Raw genomic sequence first — 14,492 nt, 5'->3', positions numbered from 1 at the left:
TTATAGAACATATGTTAAAATATTGAAGCATATTTACATTTAGAATTTAATTATTTTAGGATTAAAGTCATAACATACTTTTCATAGATCCTTTCTCTCCTTGTATTGTACAATATAAACTATGCATAAATTTTATTCATCCTTTAGGACAATTTATTTTGGGGGAAACTAGCTTGTATTGATTGTCTACAATAGGTTTACACTGTGCTATAATTTATAAGACCATTGATATTTTTTAATCCTCTCAAATCTTTAAGGTTGATATATTACTCATAAGGATTCTGAGATTCTGAGAAGTCAAGTACTTTACTAAAGGTATTTTCACAACTTACACTGAAAGCAGAATTTAAAATGCAAAACTTGAAAGGATGGGTGTGTAAATGACATTAACGATCAAAGTGAGAAGTTAAAAACTAAGTCAATAGCTTCTCCCCACTTGATAATTTTTCCAGTGTTAAGTTTTTTGAATTCATATTAAGGACTCTTGTAATTCTACAACATTTCTCTTTAGATGTCTACCTGAATCATGTATCTTTGTTAAAATGACTTAAGTGGAACCATTTTAAAATGGAGCCAGAGCAGCCATTTCAAGGGAACGGTTTTCACATCCTGTTTCTTGAACCTTTGAACTCGGCCAAAGCATTCAAGAAGTCAGCAAGCAGGAGAATATTCCGTTTGAAAAGACTAATAAAAGTGAACTTTTGCCTACTGATCACTTCACTTGACCAGTCAATGAGTGCAAATCCAGACCTTCTTGTCAGCACCAAAGAACTCTTCTTCAAACTATTCATCCAAGCTTCTTTTTTTCCCCATGAAAATCCTGTCAACCTCCTGAAATTTGGACACTATTTGGGATTCTACTTAAATCTGTGTACCCTGAATTGCAATTCTTTGATTCCAGTTAAACGCTTTGCTTCTTGAACTGGTTTCTTGTTTTTAACTCTGAGGGCAATGTAAGTTACTTTAAATTTTGCATCTCCTTAACTCTTCTTTTTTAAGCTTGCATTTTCACGTGCTGAGGGGCAACATTTCTGAGACAAGTTCAACATGTCCAAACCAAACCCACTGTCTTTTACCCAATTCCATTTAATGGTCACAGTTCTACATTCCTAGGTGTTACCTCACCTTTACCTAACTAATTTTGGTAAACTTTATAAAACTTTTATTACTAATGACAATGACTATTTCTATTTCTGTGCACCAAACTGTTCTCCTAGAATATATTTTATAACACTATGAAAAGAACTAGAACTTTGTGAACATTCCCTGGAAATGATCATTATCACATAATTTGCAAGGATTCCAAATGTCTCCTGAACAGCTCATAACGTTCAATAAAATCAACACTATGTTTAAGTTCTTATAATCAGTATGGGTCTTTTTACCTAATTAAAATTTTTGAATGTGCAAACCTCCTGTAACATCTTAACTGGACAAGATAGTAAAATGCGTGTCGACAACAAAGAAGCGACACAAAGAACTTTAAGTACCCAAACGAATGGAAATACCCCAAAAGAACTTGTCCCAGGCAGTGGCCTGCAAGAATACCTGAGAACGTAAGAGGGGTTAAAAGGACGCAAAAGTGTAAAAATAAGTGGATGAACGGATGAGCACCGAGAAAGAGAAGGCAATCTCCAAAAGCAGTCAGAAATTCTTCTAATGAACGAGGGCAAAATCATCAAACACCACCTCAGCCTCTACTAAACCCAAATTCAAATAAACATTAAGTAAAGGTGAGTTTTTCTCACATCGTTTCCTTAATGTGGCAAACTACGGTCAGGTTGCATTAGCCAGACGTTTCCAACCTTGGTGTTAGAGAACGCCGCTCCGAAAACTGCCTCAAATTCGAAGAATGCGCACGCACAATCTCACACGACTCCCTCCCCCACCCCATCCAACGCAGGCCTCAAAGGAAGTGACGCAAAGTTGAGGGGCGGGGTGGGCTCTGCGCCGGAAGTGGCTCGCAGATAGTAAATAAGGCCCGAAAGGGTGGAGAGGTAGTGTCTCCATCTTGTCGCCAGCCGCTGCTCCTGCGACGTTGCGGAGATGGGAAACGTCTTGGGACTATGCTCCATGGCGAGCTGGGTAAGGAGGCTTTTAGTGACCTTCAGGGTGCTAAGCGTAGGAGGCGAAAGAGAAGGGAACCCGAGTCGGGTTGGATGCGGCGCGTCGGTAACGTGGTACCCCACCCAACAGGGAGTGCCTTCCGTCCCCATTTTCTCCCGTGGTCACGCCAACTTAGCTTTAGGGCCCTGAGTCTTGCGAGGAGCCGACAGCGATGGCCATGGGGAGCAGTGGAGATGGAAAGATAACCCCGATGGGAGAAGCAAAGACAAGACAGATGTAGTTTCCCTCCCCCAATCGTCTTTCGTGAGTAGCTTTCGTGTAAGCTATTCCCCATTCTTCCAGGTCCCTTTTTGTTGTTGTTGTTGTTTTCTCTGCGTAGGCTGTCTATACGTAGGTTTTAGGCCCATTCCGTGGAGTATCCCATCCCTTCTCGTCCTGTTCTCAGCGACCTCAGACTGCAGCACTGTCATCCCTGGAGGCAGGTCGGCCTCTTTGTTCTGTCTGGCCGACTACAATTAAACGCCCGCTATTTGGGACAGCCTGGCTTAATATTTACTAATACTCTTTAGTCCTAGCTCTGTGGCTGGGTCCTCGACCTTCATGCTATGAAGAAATTGCTGTGTTTCTCAAGTAATAATATGTGTATCTGTAAAAGCTGGTCATTTCAATGGTATTACAAATCTTGTATCTTGACATAAAGCATGCTTCTGTAATCTGAAATTTCATGTTTAATTAGGTGTAGGTTGCATTTTAATTAGGTAGCATCGTTAGAGTGATACCGTTTTTCATTATAGTGGTACAATTTCTTTATTCAAGCGGTGCAAATAAACTTCAGTTTAAGATAATCATTCCATTCCTCCCCAAAAGAGACAACATATTAACATTACAGTTAATAGAGTTATTGTAATTTGGGGCGAGGTATTTGGGTTAAAATAATATTTCTTTAATCCATGATTTCTAAATTCCACTTCTAACGCTTGTCTGATTTCCCAAATGACTCCATTTTATACACGAGTCAGAATTTTTATTATTTTACATACCTCACTTTTTTTCAGAAAGTTCTGATATTGCTTGAACTATAAGTATTAGACTTTAATAAAATAATTCCTGAAGGTTGTCACTTCAACTGAGATCATTCTCTTGATTATATTTCTTATTGTAGTTGGGCATGGAAACCAGATATTTTTAATCTCAGTAAGAAACTGGAGATTCTACTTGAGTCTGTTTAATACAAAAGAGGCATAGTGTAATAAATGTATTACAAAATAAAGGGTGTTAAAACATTACTTTCATTTTTGGGGGGGGTCGGGGGAAGGTATGATTTGTAAAGTCAGATTTTGTTCATTTATCAAGCAGTCATTTTCTTTATACGTATATAGTAAAGATTTAAAAAGAGGGATTCATGTTCCCAGTATTCTTCTCCTCTCCAGAACCATGGTGAACACCTTTTTTGCCTCAAGAGCAATTATGGTTGGGAGGAGGGGGTGTTAAGGATTTTTTTTTAAATGTGTTTTAAGTCAGAAAATCGCTTTAGTGAACAATATGGAAAATTATATTCCTTTAAAGTTTTTACAACTTAGTTCTTTACCTTTATTGACTAGGAAACTGATAAAATTGACACTGCATTTTAGTCACTGTTAATAACAAGGTATATTGGAAAGGTAATAACAAGGAAGCAGTTTTCTTATCCTCCTGTAATTAGATCTCTGGCAGATAGGCTAGATGGCCAAGGTTGATCTTAAGTGTGCTAGATTATTGTGGCCAGTCTAGGAATTGACTCTGTAGTATGCAATTCTAGTCATATTTTCCCCTTTCCGTTTTGGTGCTTCTGTCTCTATTCATGAACTGTTCAATTTTGGTGTGGTTCATTGGCAACTGAAGGGGAGTTTGCCTTGTAATATATAAGTCCGTTTTTTTAACAGTCTTAATAGTCAATATGCTTATTTGCTTAAAAGTTTTGACAAATTCAAAACTTATTCAACTTTTCAGAAGTATTCAGGTCTTCAAATTAGAACAGTTAAACCGCATTTAAACAAATCTTATTTTTTACTCATATTTTTTGAGGCTTAATCTATTTTTGTAAAAAATTTTTTCTGATTTACAGAACAGCTGTAGAAAATTTTTGAACTATGAAGAAAGCACATAAAAGAAAAAATACTGTTGTGTAGAGATTGGAGCTTTAATTTTTTATTTTGAGTTTCTTTGCTAAGTGGCCTAGAATTAGATTGATCATAAATCTTGGTTCAAGTGTGGCTGTCTCTTTGATCGGTGATTACATTAACCACTTAAATATATGGATCTCCCACCTAATCTTGTAACTACGTTACCAGCAATTTATGCCTACTTCAGTGCTTTTTTCCACCCCAATCTCACCAGTGATATTAATGAATAGAATTGATTTTTTTTAATTATTGGACTTTATATACATTAACTATCACTTTTTTTTTTTTTTGCTCAAGATACTTTTTAACCATGGCTTCTCCCATTTTTTTTTAACTTGATGTCTTCTCCTAATTGACTAAATTTTATAATCTGATAGATTTTTAAAGAATTCATGGATGCTGAAATCCCTAAAGTCTTTTATATATAAAAATATCTCCTATATTTCTGAGAGGCATCGTTTACCACTTCAATAGTATACCCATTTCCTTCAGAATGTAATAGTGTTTTCTGTGAATCTTGTTTTGTCTTAAAACACTGTGGTATCCACTCCCTCCCAGAATATCTCACGTGTTCTATTGACTTGTTTCCTCTGCCTGGATATCTGAAGAGTTTTTACTTCTCTTTGAAATTAACCAAATATGTCTGACTTTAAATCTTTATTCACTTTTTTCGTCTAGAAAATAGTGTTTTTTTGGGGCGCCTGGGTTAAGCGTCTGCCTTTGGCTCAGGTCATGATCCAGAGGTCCTGGGATCCCGCCCTGTCTCAGGCTCCCTGCTCGGCGGGGAGTCTGCTTCTCCCTCTGCCTTTCCCCTGCTTGTGATCTCTCAAGCTCACTCTCTCTTAAATACATAAAATCTTTAAAAAAACAAAACGAAAGAAAGAAAATAGTGTTCTTTTGAAAATACAGATTAACTTCTTCATCTAAGGAAGTTTTTCTTGGATTCTATCTTTGAATGTCCCTTTTGTTTATTTAGAGGATTCTCTATTTTAAGGACACCAGTTACCTTCATGTTACATTGTCTTTCTTTTCCTTCCATATTATTTTTCTGTATTTTTGTCATTTTCTTTTTAGTTGATATAATTTACCTGAAATTCACACTTTGTAATGTACAGGTCTGTGAATTTGGAGAAATCCTATAGTTATGTAACAGCTACAGAACAGTTAGCACCTTAAATTCTGTCATCCCCATTCTCGGCAGCTCCTGTTTTTTCTGTCCCCAGAGTTCTTTTCTTGCCAGAAGGGCATATGAATAGGATCATACAGGATATAGCCTTTTGAGTCGGGCTTTTTTTACTGAGCATTAATTCATTGAGATTTATTCATGTTGTGTGTATTAGTGGTTTGTTCCTTTTTATTTTTGTGTAATATTCCGTTGCTTGGATGTACCACAACTTACTATCCATGTATCAAGTGAAGAGCATTTCCAGATTTTGGTGATAAAATAGCTGTAAACATTTCCATAGAGGTACCACAAAGGTTTTTTGTGTGACTCTTAAATTCTCTTTTGCTTAGGTAAAATAGCTATCAGTGGAATTGCTGAGCAATATGACAGGCATACATTTGACTTGTAAGAAGCTACCCAGCTGGTTTGCAAGGTAGCTGTACCAATTTTCAGTCCCAACAAAGAGAGTTGACAGTACTTGGTATTATGAGTTTATTTGATTTTAGCCATTCTAATGTGTGTGTGTGGTGGTATCTCATTATACTTTTAGTGTACATTTCCTTAGTAACTGATGATATTGAGCCCTTTTTCATGCTCTCATTTGCCATCCATGTATTTTCTTTCTTAAAATGTTCAAATAATTTGTCCGGGTTTTATTCTGGTTGGTTTTTTTCTTACTAAATTTTAAAAATTCCTTCTATATTCTCAGTACAAATCATTTATTAACTACCTCATTTCAATATATTTTTTTCACATCTGTGGCTTGTCTTAATTCTCGTCAGGGTGTCTTTGAAAGAGCAGAAGTTCTTAATTTTGATGAGACCTAATTTATCAATTTTCCTTCTTCTGTGGGTCATGCTTTTCATATTGCATCTAAGAAATCCTCAGTTAATTTTGATACATGGTTTGATTGAGGCTTAAGTTTCTTTTTTTTTTTTATTTAAGATTTTGTTTATTTTATTAGATAACAAGTGTGTGGCAGAGGGAGAGGGAGAAGCTGAGCAGAGACCCTGACATCGGGCTCAATCCCAGGACCCTGGGATCATGACCTGAGCCAAAAGCAGACGCTTAACCTACTGAGCCACCCAGGCTTCCCTTAGGGTTCTTCTTTTAGATAGATAGGTAAATAGTTATTTCAGTACTGTTTATTAAAGAGATTGTCCTTCCTATATTGATTTGCTTTGGCACTTTAAGCAAAAACCCTTTTACCATATTTATGTAAGTCTATCCTCTACTTTATTGTTTTATTTATTTGTGCCATACTGTTGCCTAAACCCACCCTATTTTGATTACTCGGGCTTTAAAGTTAATCTTGAAGTTAGGTAGTGTGTGTATTCCAGTATTGTTGTTTATCAAAATTCTTTGGGCTGTTCTAGTTCCCTTACCTTTCCATATAAATTTTTAAAGCAACTGGTTTATTTCCACCAGCCTCTTGCTGGGATTGTGATTGGAATTTGGAATTGACATCTTAAAATATTGAGTCTTCAATTCATGAGCCCAGTTTATCTTGCCGTTTATTTAAATCTTAGATTTGTTTCATCATTGCTTTCTAATTTTCATCATATTTTATTATATATATATTTTATTAGATTTATACTTTAGTATTTCTTTTTGTTGGTTTAATTTCAGTTTTCAGTTGATTTTTGTTTGTATGCAGGATTATGATTAGTATGTGTATAATGACCTTGTATCCTGGGACCTTGTTAAACTCCCTTGTAATTCTAATAGCATTTGGTAAGTTTTTTGGGATTGTCCGTGTAAACAATTATTTGTGAATGGAAAAGTTTTACTTTTCCCTTTCCTGTGTATATTCCTTTTCTTTTTCTTGTCTTATTGTATTGACTAGAACCTCTAATGTGAAGTTAAATATCTGTGATGAGAGCAGATATCCTTGTCTTGTTTTGAATCTTAGGGGAAATCAGACTTTCACCATGAAGTATGGATGGCAGCTATAGCTTTCTTGTAAATGCATTTTATCAAGTTGAGGATATTGTGTTTTTTCTTTGCAGACAGTTTTGTTCGATTTATTGTGAATGGCTGTTGAATTTTGTCAAGTGACTTTCCTGCATCTGTTGAGATGACTGTAAATGGTTTTTCTTTAGTCTGTGAATATGGTGAATTGCATTGGTTCATTTTCAAAAGCTCAATCAGTCTTACTTTCCTTGACTAAACCCTACCTGGTCACAATGTTTTATCCTTTTTATATCCTTTATTTTTATTTTATTTTTGTTTTTTTAAAGATTTTATTTATTTGTCAGAGAGAGCAAGTGCACAAGCAGGGGGAGCTACAGGCAGAGGGAGAAGCAGGCTCCCTGCTGAACAAAGACAGTGGGGGACTCCATCCCAGTACCCTGGGACCATGACCTGAGTGGAAGGCAGACACTTAACCAACTGAGCCATCCAGGCATCCCATATATCCTTTATTTTTAAAGGCTTTGTTTTAGGGGCACCTGGGTGGCTCAGTCAGTTGAGTGTCTGACTCTTCATTTCTGCTCAGGTCATGATCTCAGAGTCATGAGATTGAGTCCCTTGTGAGGCTCTGCACTGAGCATGGAGTCTGCCTAAGATTCTCTCCCTCTGTCCCCCCCCTCTAACTTGTACACTTGTGCTCTCTCTCTCCCTTAAATAAAGCGGGCCGGGGGAGGGGGGACGCTTTCTTTAGAGTAGTTTTAGGTTCATAGAAAAATTGAGAGAAAGATAACAAAGATTTCCCATATATTCCCTGAACCTACACATGGATAGCCTCCTTCGTTATAAACATCCCCCACCAGAGTGGTATATTTGTTAAAATTAATGAACCTACATTGACACATCATAATCTCCTAAAGTCTGTTGTTTACATTATGGTTCATTCTTGGTGTTGGACACTCTGTGAGTTTGGGCAAATGTATAATGACATGTATCCACCATTATAGTAGCATACAGAATATTTTCACTGCCCTTAAAGTCCTCTGTGCTTTGCCTATTCATTCCTGTACCCACTCCAGCCCCTGATCCTTACTGTCTCCACAGTTTTGCCTTTTCCAGAATTTCATATAGTTGAGATCACACAAGATGTAGTCTTTTCACGTTGCCTTCTTTCAGTTAGTAACACCCGTTTAAGGTTTCTCCATGTCTTTTCATGGCTTGAGAACTCCTTTGTTTTCAGCACTGAATAATATACCATTATTTAGATGTACCACAGTTTTATTTGTTCATTCACCTTCTATAGGACATCTTGGTTGCTTCCAAGTTGGGGAAGTTAGGAATAAAGCTGCTATAAACATCCATGCGCAGACTTTTGTGTATACATGAGTTTTAATATGCATTTCCATATGCATATGAAATATGATGTGGAACATCTTTTCATATGCTTATTTGCCATCTGTATATCTAATTTGGTGAGGTGTCTGTTGACCCATTTTTATTTATTTTTTTATTTTTTAATGATTTTTTATTATATTATGTTAGTCACCATACAGTACATCCCCGGTTTCCGATGTAAGGCTCGATGATTCATTAGTTGTGTATAACACCCAGTGCACCATGCAATACGTGCCCTCCTTACTACCCATCACCGGTCTATCCCATTCCCCCACCCCCCTCCCATCTGAAGTCCTCAGTTTGTTTCTCATAGTCCATAGTCTCTCATGTTTCATTCCCCCTTCTGATTACCCCCCCTTTCTTTATCCCTTTCTTCCCCTACCGATCATCCTAGTTCTTATGTTCCATAGATGAGAGAAATCATATGATAGTTGTCTTTCTCTGCTTGACTTATTTCACTTAGCATTATCTTCTCCAGTGCTGTCCATGTTGTAGCAAATGTTGAGAACTCGTTCTTTCTGATAGCTGAGTAATATTCCATTGTATATGGACCACAACTTCTTAATCCAGTCATCTGTTGAAGGGCATCTCGGCTCCTTCCACGATTTAGCTATTGTGGACGTTGCTGCTATGAACATTGGGGTGCATATGGCCCTTCTCTTCACTACGTCTGTATCTTTGGGGTAAATACCCAGTAGTGCAATGGCCGAGTTGACCCATTTTTTAATCTGATTGTTTTCTTATTTTAAGAGTTCTCTGTGTGTTTTGGATAACAGTCCTTTAAGATCAGATGTGTTTTGTAAATGTTATCAGACAGTTGGCCTCTCTTTTCATTGTTTTGACGTTGAACTTTGCAGAGCAGAATTTTTTAAATTTTAATGAAGACAAGTTTATCAGTTATTTATTTTTTTTGTGAATCACGCGTTTGGTATTGTATCTGAAAAGCCATCGGCACACCCAAGGTCATTTAAATATTTCCCTGTGTTATCTTATACTAGTTTTATAGTTATAGGATTTATATTTAGGTTTAAAATCCATTTCAAGTTAATTTTGGGGAAGGGTGTGAGATCTGTGTCTATATGTCTAGAATTCATTTTTCTGCATATGGATGCTCAGTTGTTATTTGTTGAAAAGATCATCTTTGCTTCATTGAATTGCCTTTGCATCTTTGTCAAACATTAGTTGATTGTATTTATGTGGGGCTATTTGTGGGCTAGGTAGTCTGTTCCATTGATTTGTCTATGCTTTTTGACAGTATCACACTGACCTGATTACTATTGTTGCTTTGTAAAGTCTCAAGTCCAGAGACGCCTGGGTGGCTCAGTCTGTTAAGTGTCTGCCTTCAACTCAGATCATGATTGCTGGGTGTTAGGATTGAGTCCCACATCAGGCTCCTGGCTCAGTGGGAACCTGCTTCTCCCTGTGCCTGTCACTCCGGCTGCTTGTGCTCTCTCTGACAAATAAATAAATAAAACCTTGTATCCTGCAACCCTGCTATAATTATTTATTAGTTCAAAGATTCTGTGGGGGTTGTTTTGGTCAATTCTTTTGAAATTTCTATGTAGATAATAATGCCATCTGTGAATAGAGATAATTTTATTTCTTCCTTCTCAATGCATATACCTTTTATTTCCTTGTGTTATTTGCATTAGCTAGAACTTCTGGTACAGTGTTGAAAAGGAATGGTGAGAGGAAACATACTATAATACTGTAGCATGGTATTTATTTTTTCTTTCTTTCACTTTTAACCTATTTGCATTTTTATATTTAAGTAGGATTCTTGTAGAAGAGATAAGAGTTGGATCTCAATATTTTATCTAACAGTCTCTGCCTTTTCATTGGGAGTGTTTATGCCATTTACATTTAGTGTGATTATTACGTTTGGGCTTAAATCAGCCACCTTTCTATTTTCTGTTTGTCCTGTTATCCCTTTTCTGTAGTTTTTATTTTATTTTATTTTTTTGGCCTTATTTTGCATTAATTGGCCGTTTCTACTATCCTGTTTTATTTCCATTGGTTTACTGGCTAGTCTTTGTCTTGAGTTTTTCAGAGGTCACTTTAGGGTGTATAGTATTCATTTTTAACTTTCTACAGTCTGCCTTCATGTCCAGTCCATGTCACTAATTCTTCATTTAGTGAAGAATCTTTACTTACATTTTAAGAACCTTGCAGTAGTGTATAGTTGAATGTCTTGAATGTCTCCTCTTGCATAGTGTTTGCAATCATCATATATTTTTCTTCCACCTTTGTTATAACCCCCCACAATACATTGCTATTATTTCTGCTTTAAAGGGATAATTATCCTTTAAAGGATTTTTTTATATTTTACAATTTCCATTGTTCTTCATTCCTGTTGTATACATCAGCCGTCTGGTATAATCTTCCTTTTATTTGAAGGATTTCCTTCAACATTTCTGGTAGTTTAGGTCTGTTAGTTTTGGATTCTTTTTCCTTTCTATGTCTGAAAATGGTTTTATTTTACATTAATTTTTGAAAGAGACTTTGAGCATAAAATTTTATCATATGTAGTTTTCTTAAAGTGCTTACTTTTGGTTTGCAGTTTTTTAATTAAAATTGATGCCTTTCCTTGTTTCTCTTTTTATAATATGCTTAATTTTTCTGCCTGCTTTTTAAAGATTTTTCTGTTTACAGTTGTTTTTAAGCAGGTTGTGATATGAGTTGGTATGGTTTCCATCATGTTTATTTTGCTAGAATTTCATTGAGTTTTTTGGATCTGGGAATTTATAATCTTGATTAAATTTGGGAACATTTTGACAATTATTTCCTCAGTAGGATTCTTCTGTTCATTTCCCCTTTTGAGAGCTCCAATTTCACTTACATTAGGCTGCTTAAAGTTGTCTGTGCTGATCTTCTGTTCATTTTTGTCCTAACATTTTTGTCTCATTTCTTTTGCTGTGTTTTTGGGTTCATTAATCTTTTTTGCAGTGTCTTAGTGTTTTTTGGTTCAGTTACTTTATTTTTCATTTCTACAGGTTTGGTATAGATCTTTTAAATTACCTTCCATGGCTTTCCTTAACATGCTGATTTTTTTTTTAATCTTGTTAAAATAATACTTTTTACCATTATCTATAATTTAGTCATCGGTGTTGTCAGGTTGATTTTGATTGATTGATTTTTCTCATTAAAGTTTGTATTTCCCTACTTTCTTGCATAACTGTCATTTTTTTTATTAGATGTCAAACATTGTAAATTTTACCTTGATGGACGTTGGATGTACTTGTATTTTAAAAAGAAAATTCTTGGGCTTTGTTCTTGGGCATGGGTGAGTTACTTGAAGAAAATTTGATCTTTTTGATGTTTCCTTTATGCTTTGTTAAGTGAGACTGGAGCAGCCTTTAATCTTATGGCTGATTTTTTTTCTAAGTATAACCCATAACTCACTGCCTCCTGGATAACAAGGTTTTTCCCCTATGACTGGTGGGAATACTAACTCTTCCCCCTCCTTTGGGTATTTTATTCAAATGCATGCAGTGATTAGTGCTTTGCTGAAGAATCAAGGTGAAGCCTCTGCAGATTTCCAGAGCTCACTTTGTAGCTTTCTTCTCTCCAGGATTCTTCCCTGTAGACTCTAGCTGCCTTTACTTCTCTCAGTGACCAACTCTGTTCCAGCTCCCAGCTGTCTCCTTAAATTCAGGTGAACTACTGGCCTCTGCTTAGGTCCCCATCCCTGTACTGGATGCTCTCCCCAGGCAGAAAGTTGGGTCAGCCGTGGGGCTCACATTGTTTCCTCTCTCGGAAGTTACTGTTCTGCATTACTTGTTAATTGTCTGAAAAACCATTGCTTTGTTTAACTTTTTTCCATTGATTAGGGCAGTAGGATATATCCAGTCACTATTAAACCCATCTTGAGCTGAGTTTATAGTAATTATCTCAAGCTTTTTTCTGTTAGTAATTTTATTTTCATCTGTGTTTGTTTTGTTCCTTGGTAGTTAATTATTCTTTAAGTTTGACTTTCTCTTTTCATTATCTTATTTTATTCTTTTCCCATTTCATTTTTGAACTTTTTCATTTGCTTTTTGTTATTTTTCTGTAGTTCATGTGAAGTACAGAATTTCCTTTTCTTACTGAGTTATGTTTTGTTTCAGACTGGATTCTTCAAATGTTTCTCCCTCAGCCTTTTTTTCAGTTCCCCAGAGGGTTGTACTTATTTACTTATTTTTTTGCTAGAGTATGTTTGCATAGTTGCCGTGACTTCTGTTTCTTTCTTACTTAAGCTTACTATAAACAGCTTTGTTCCCTGCATTATATTGGTTGCTATAGTGTGTGTGACTGCTGCCATACTCCGTTCCCTTGGTTTCTCAGACTTTCCCCCCAGAGCTATAGCTGTAAGGCTAGAATATCCTAGTCTGTCCAGCTCTCTGAAGTCTTGACAGTATGGGGGAGCTCAGCCTAGGTTATGGTGAGTCCTTGTGAGAACACTTAACCTTTCTGAAATACTGGCAGATTCCCTTATTAGTGTTCATCTCTCCTGGTGAGGGAATTATCCTATTCCTCTGGTGTACTAGTAGTTTACTGTGGCATTCCACTGGAGAAAGTTAGCTAGCCTGAGTTTTCAGTTTTCACTACCACCAACTCAGAAGAGGGAAAAGATAAGGATGCCAGTTCCCTTCTTTTTCTCTTCTGGGGTATTTGAGAATTCTCAGAATTCTGTGAATTCACCCGTATGATTTCTGGTGGCTAAAGGACAGGAGCCAGAGATAGGCTTGTTATTACTCCAAGGTTTTTTGTTTATTTTTGCTGAACTCTTTGCTGATGATTTTTTTCCTTTGTTGTTTTAACTGATTTGATTTATTTTAAATGATTTAGAGGTCAAACGCCTTTATGTTTCACTTTGGTCCATCTTTACACAGAAAGTACTAAGTTTTATAGTTTGTGGAGTGATTATGTATGAACCAAATACATTTGTTCCTTGGTAATTACTTTAACTTCAGTCCTATCTTTCTTTTTTTTTTTTTTTTTTTTGAGTGGATAAAAGAAATTTTCACTGTGTCATTTTAAACTATACTGATTTTTAACTCTTTTTTCCTAGATACCATGTTTATGTGGCAGTGCCCCGTGTTTGCTGTGTCGATGCTGTCCTAGTGGAAACAACTCTACTGTAACTAGATTGATCTATGCACTTTTCCTGCTTGTTGGAGTGTGTGTAGCTTGTGTAATGTTGATACCAGGAATGGAAGAACAACTGAATAAGGTGTTTTGTTTTTTTTTTTAATTGATTAACTGAACCTATAATGAGTATGCTTAAAACTGATTGTTGGGTTTTGGAAAATTGTACAAAGTAAGATAACATGTAATTCCAGTTTTAGTAATCCTCATAATCTTTTGGAAAGAAAGATTATATAAGACTTATATAAGCTTAACTTCTGTGATGGTGGTACAGAAAATGTGCTGTGGTAATAAGGAGAAATAAGTAATTCTAACCAGTTAAATGTCAGAACTCAGTGGGTCTCATGGAAAAAGCAACATTCTAAGAATGAGTAGAACTTTTGTATGCAGAGATTGAAAAATAGGAAGCAAAATGAGGATAGAGAGCTTGTTGAGCAGAATATGTATGCTTTAGGAAGACTGATCTGATAATTAGAAGTTAAGCAGTTAAATGTGGAGGCTCTTTTAATCATGTAATCAAGAACTGTATAGGGGGCCAGCAATAGCTTTTCTGAATGTAGAATTAACTGAATCTGGTTTAAATATTGGTAGTGATGGAATCATACATAATACCCAGGTTCTGATTCTAGATAACTAGCAGGAAAATGTTACTGTTAACCTGAGGTGGA

At 36.1% G+C, this 14,492-nt stretch overlaps 2 protein-coding genes across 13 annotated transcripts in view; one reads left to right on the top strand and one right to left on the bottom strand.

Moving 5' to 3' along the window:
* Window positions 1-1,898, bottom strand: part of PKIB (cAMP-dependent protein kinase inhibitor beta) — a 192,504-nt gene extending 190,606 nt beyond the window's left edge. For all 12 annotated transcript variants that reach the window (XM_087865440.1, XM_087865434.1, XM_045798583.2 and 9 more), the window contains exon 1: window positions 1,749-1,898. The gene's annotated coding sequence lies outside the window, so the exon portion shown is untranslated. The remainder of the gene's footprint in view (window positions 1-1,748) is intronic.
* Window positions 1,899-1,927: 29 nt separating this feature from the next.
* SERINC1 (serine incorporator 1) overlaps window positions 1,928-14,492 on the top strand; it is a 29,287-nt gene continuing 16,722 nt past the window's right edge. Inside the window, exons 1-2 of the mRNA XM_045798580.2 lie at window positions 1,928-2,085; window positions 13,748-13,909. Of these exons, the coding sequence (XP_045654536.1) occupies window positions 2,047-2,085; window positions 13,748-13,909 (201 nt within the window). The 5' untranslated portion in view covers window positions 1,928-2,046. The remainder of the gene's footprint in view (window positions 2,086-13,747; window positions 13,910-14,492) is intronic.

This window comes from Ursus americanus, chromosome 11, assembly GCF_024610735.1.
Source record: "Ursus americanus isolate L20-20 chromosome 11, mUrsAme1.1.p, whole genome shotgun sequence".
In the NCBI taxonomy this organism is placed as follows: Eukaryota; Metazoa; Chordata; class Mammalia; order Carnivora; family Ursidae; genus Ursus; species Ursus americanus.
The sequence above is the reverse complement of the archived record's forward strand: the minus strand, read 5'-3'. Positions and strand labels throughout refer to the sequence as shown.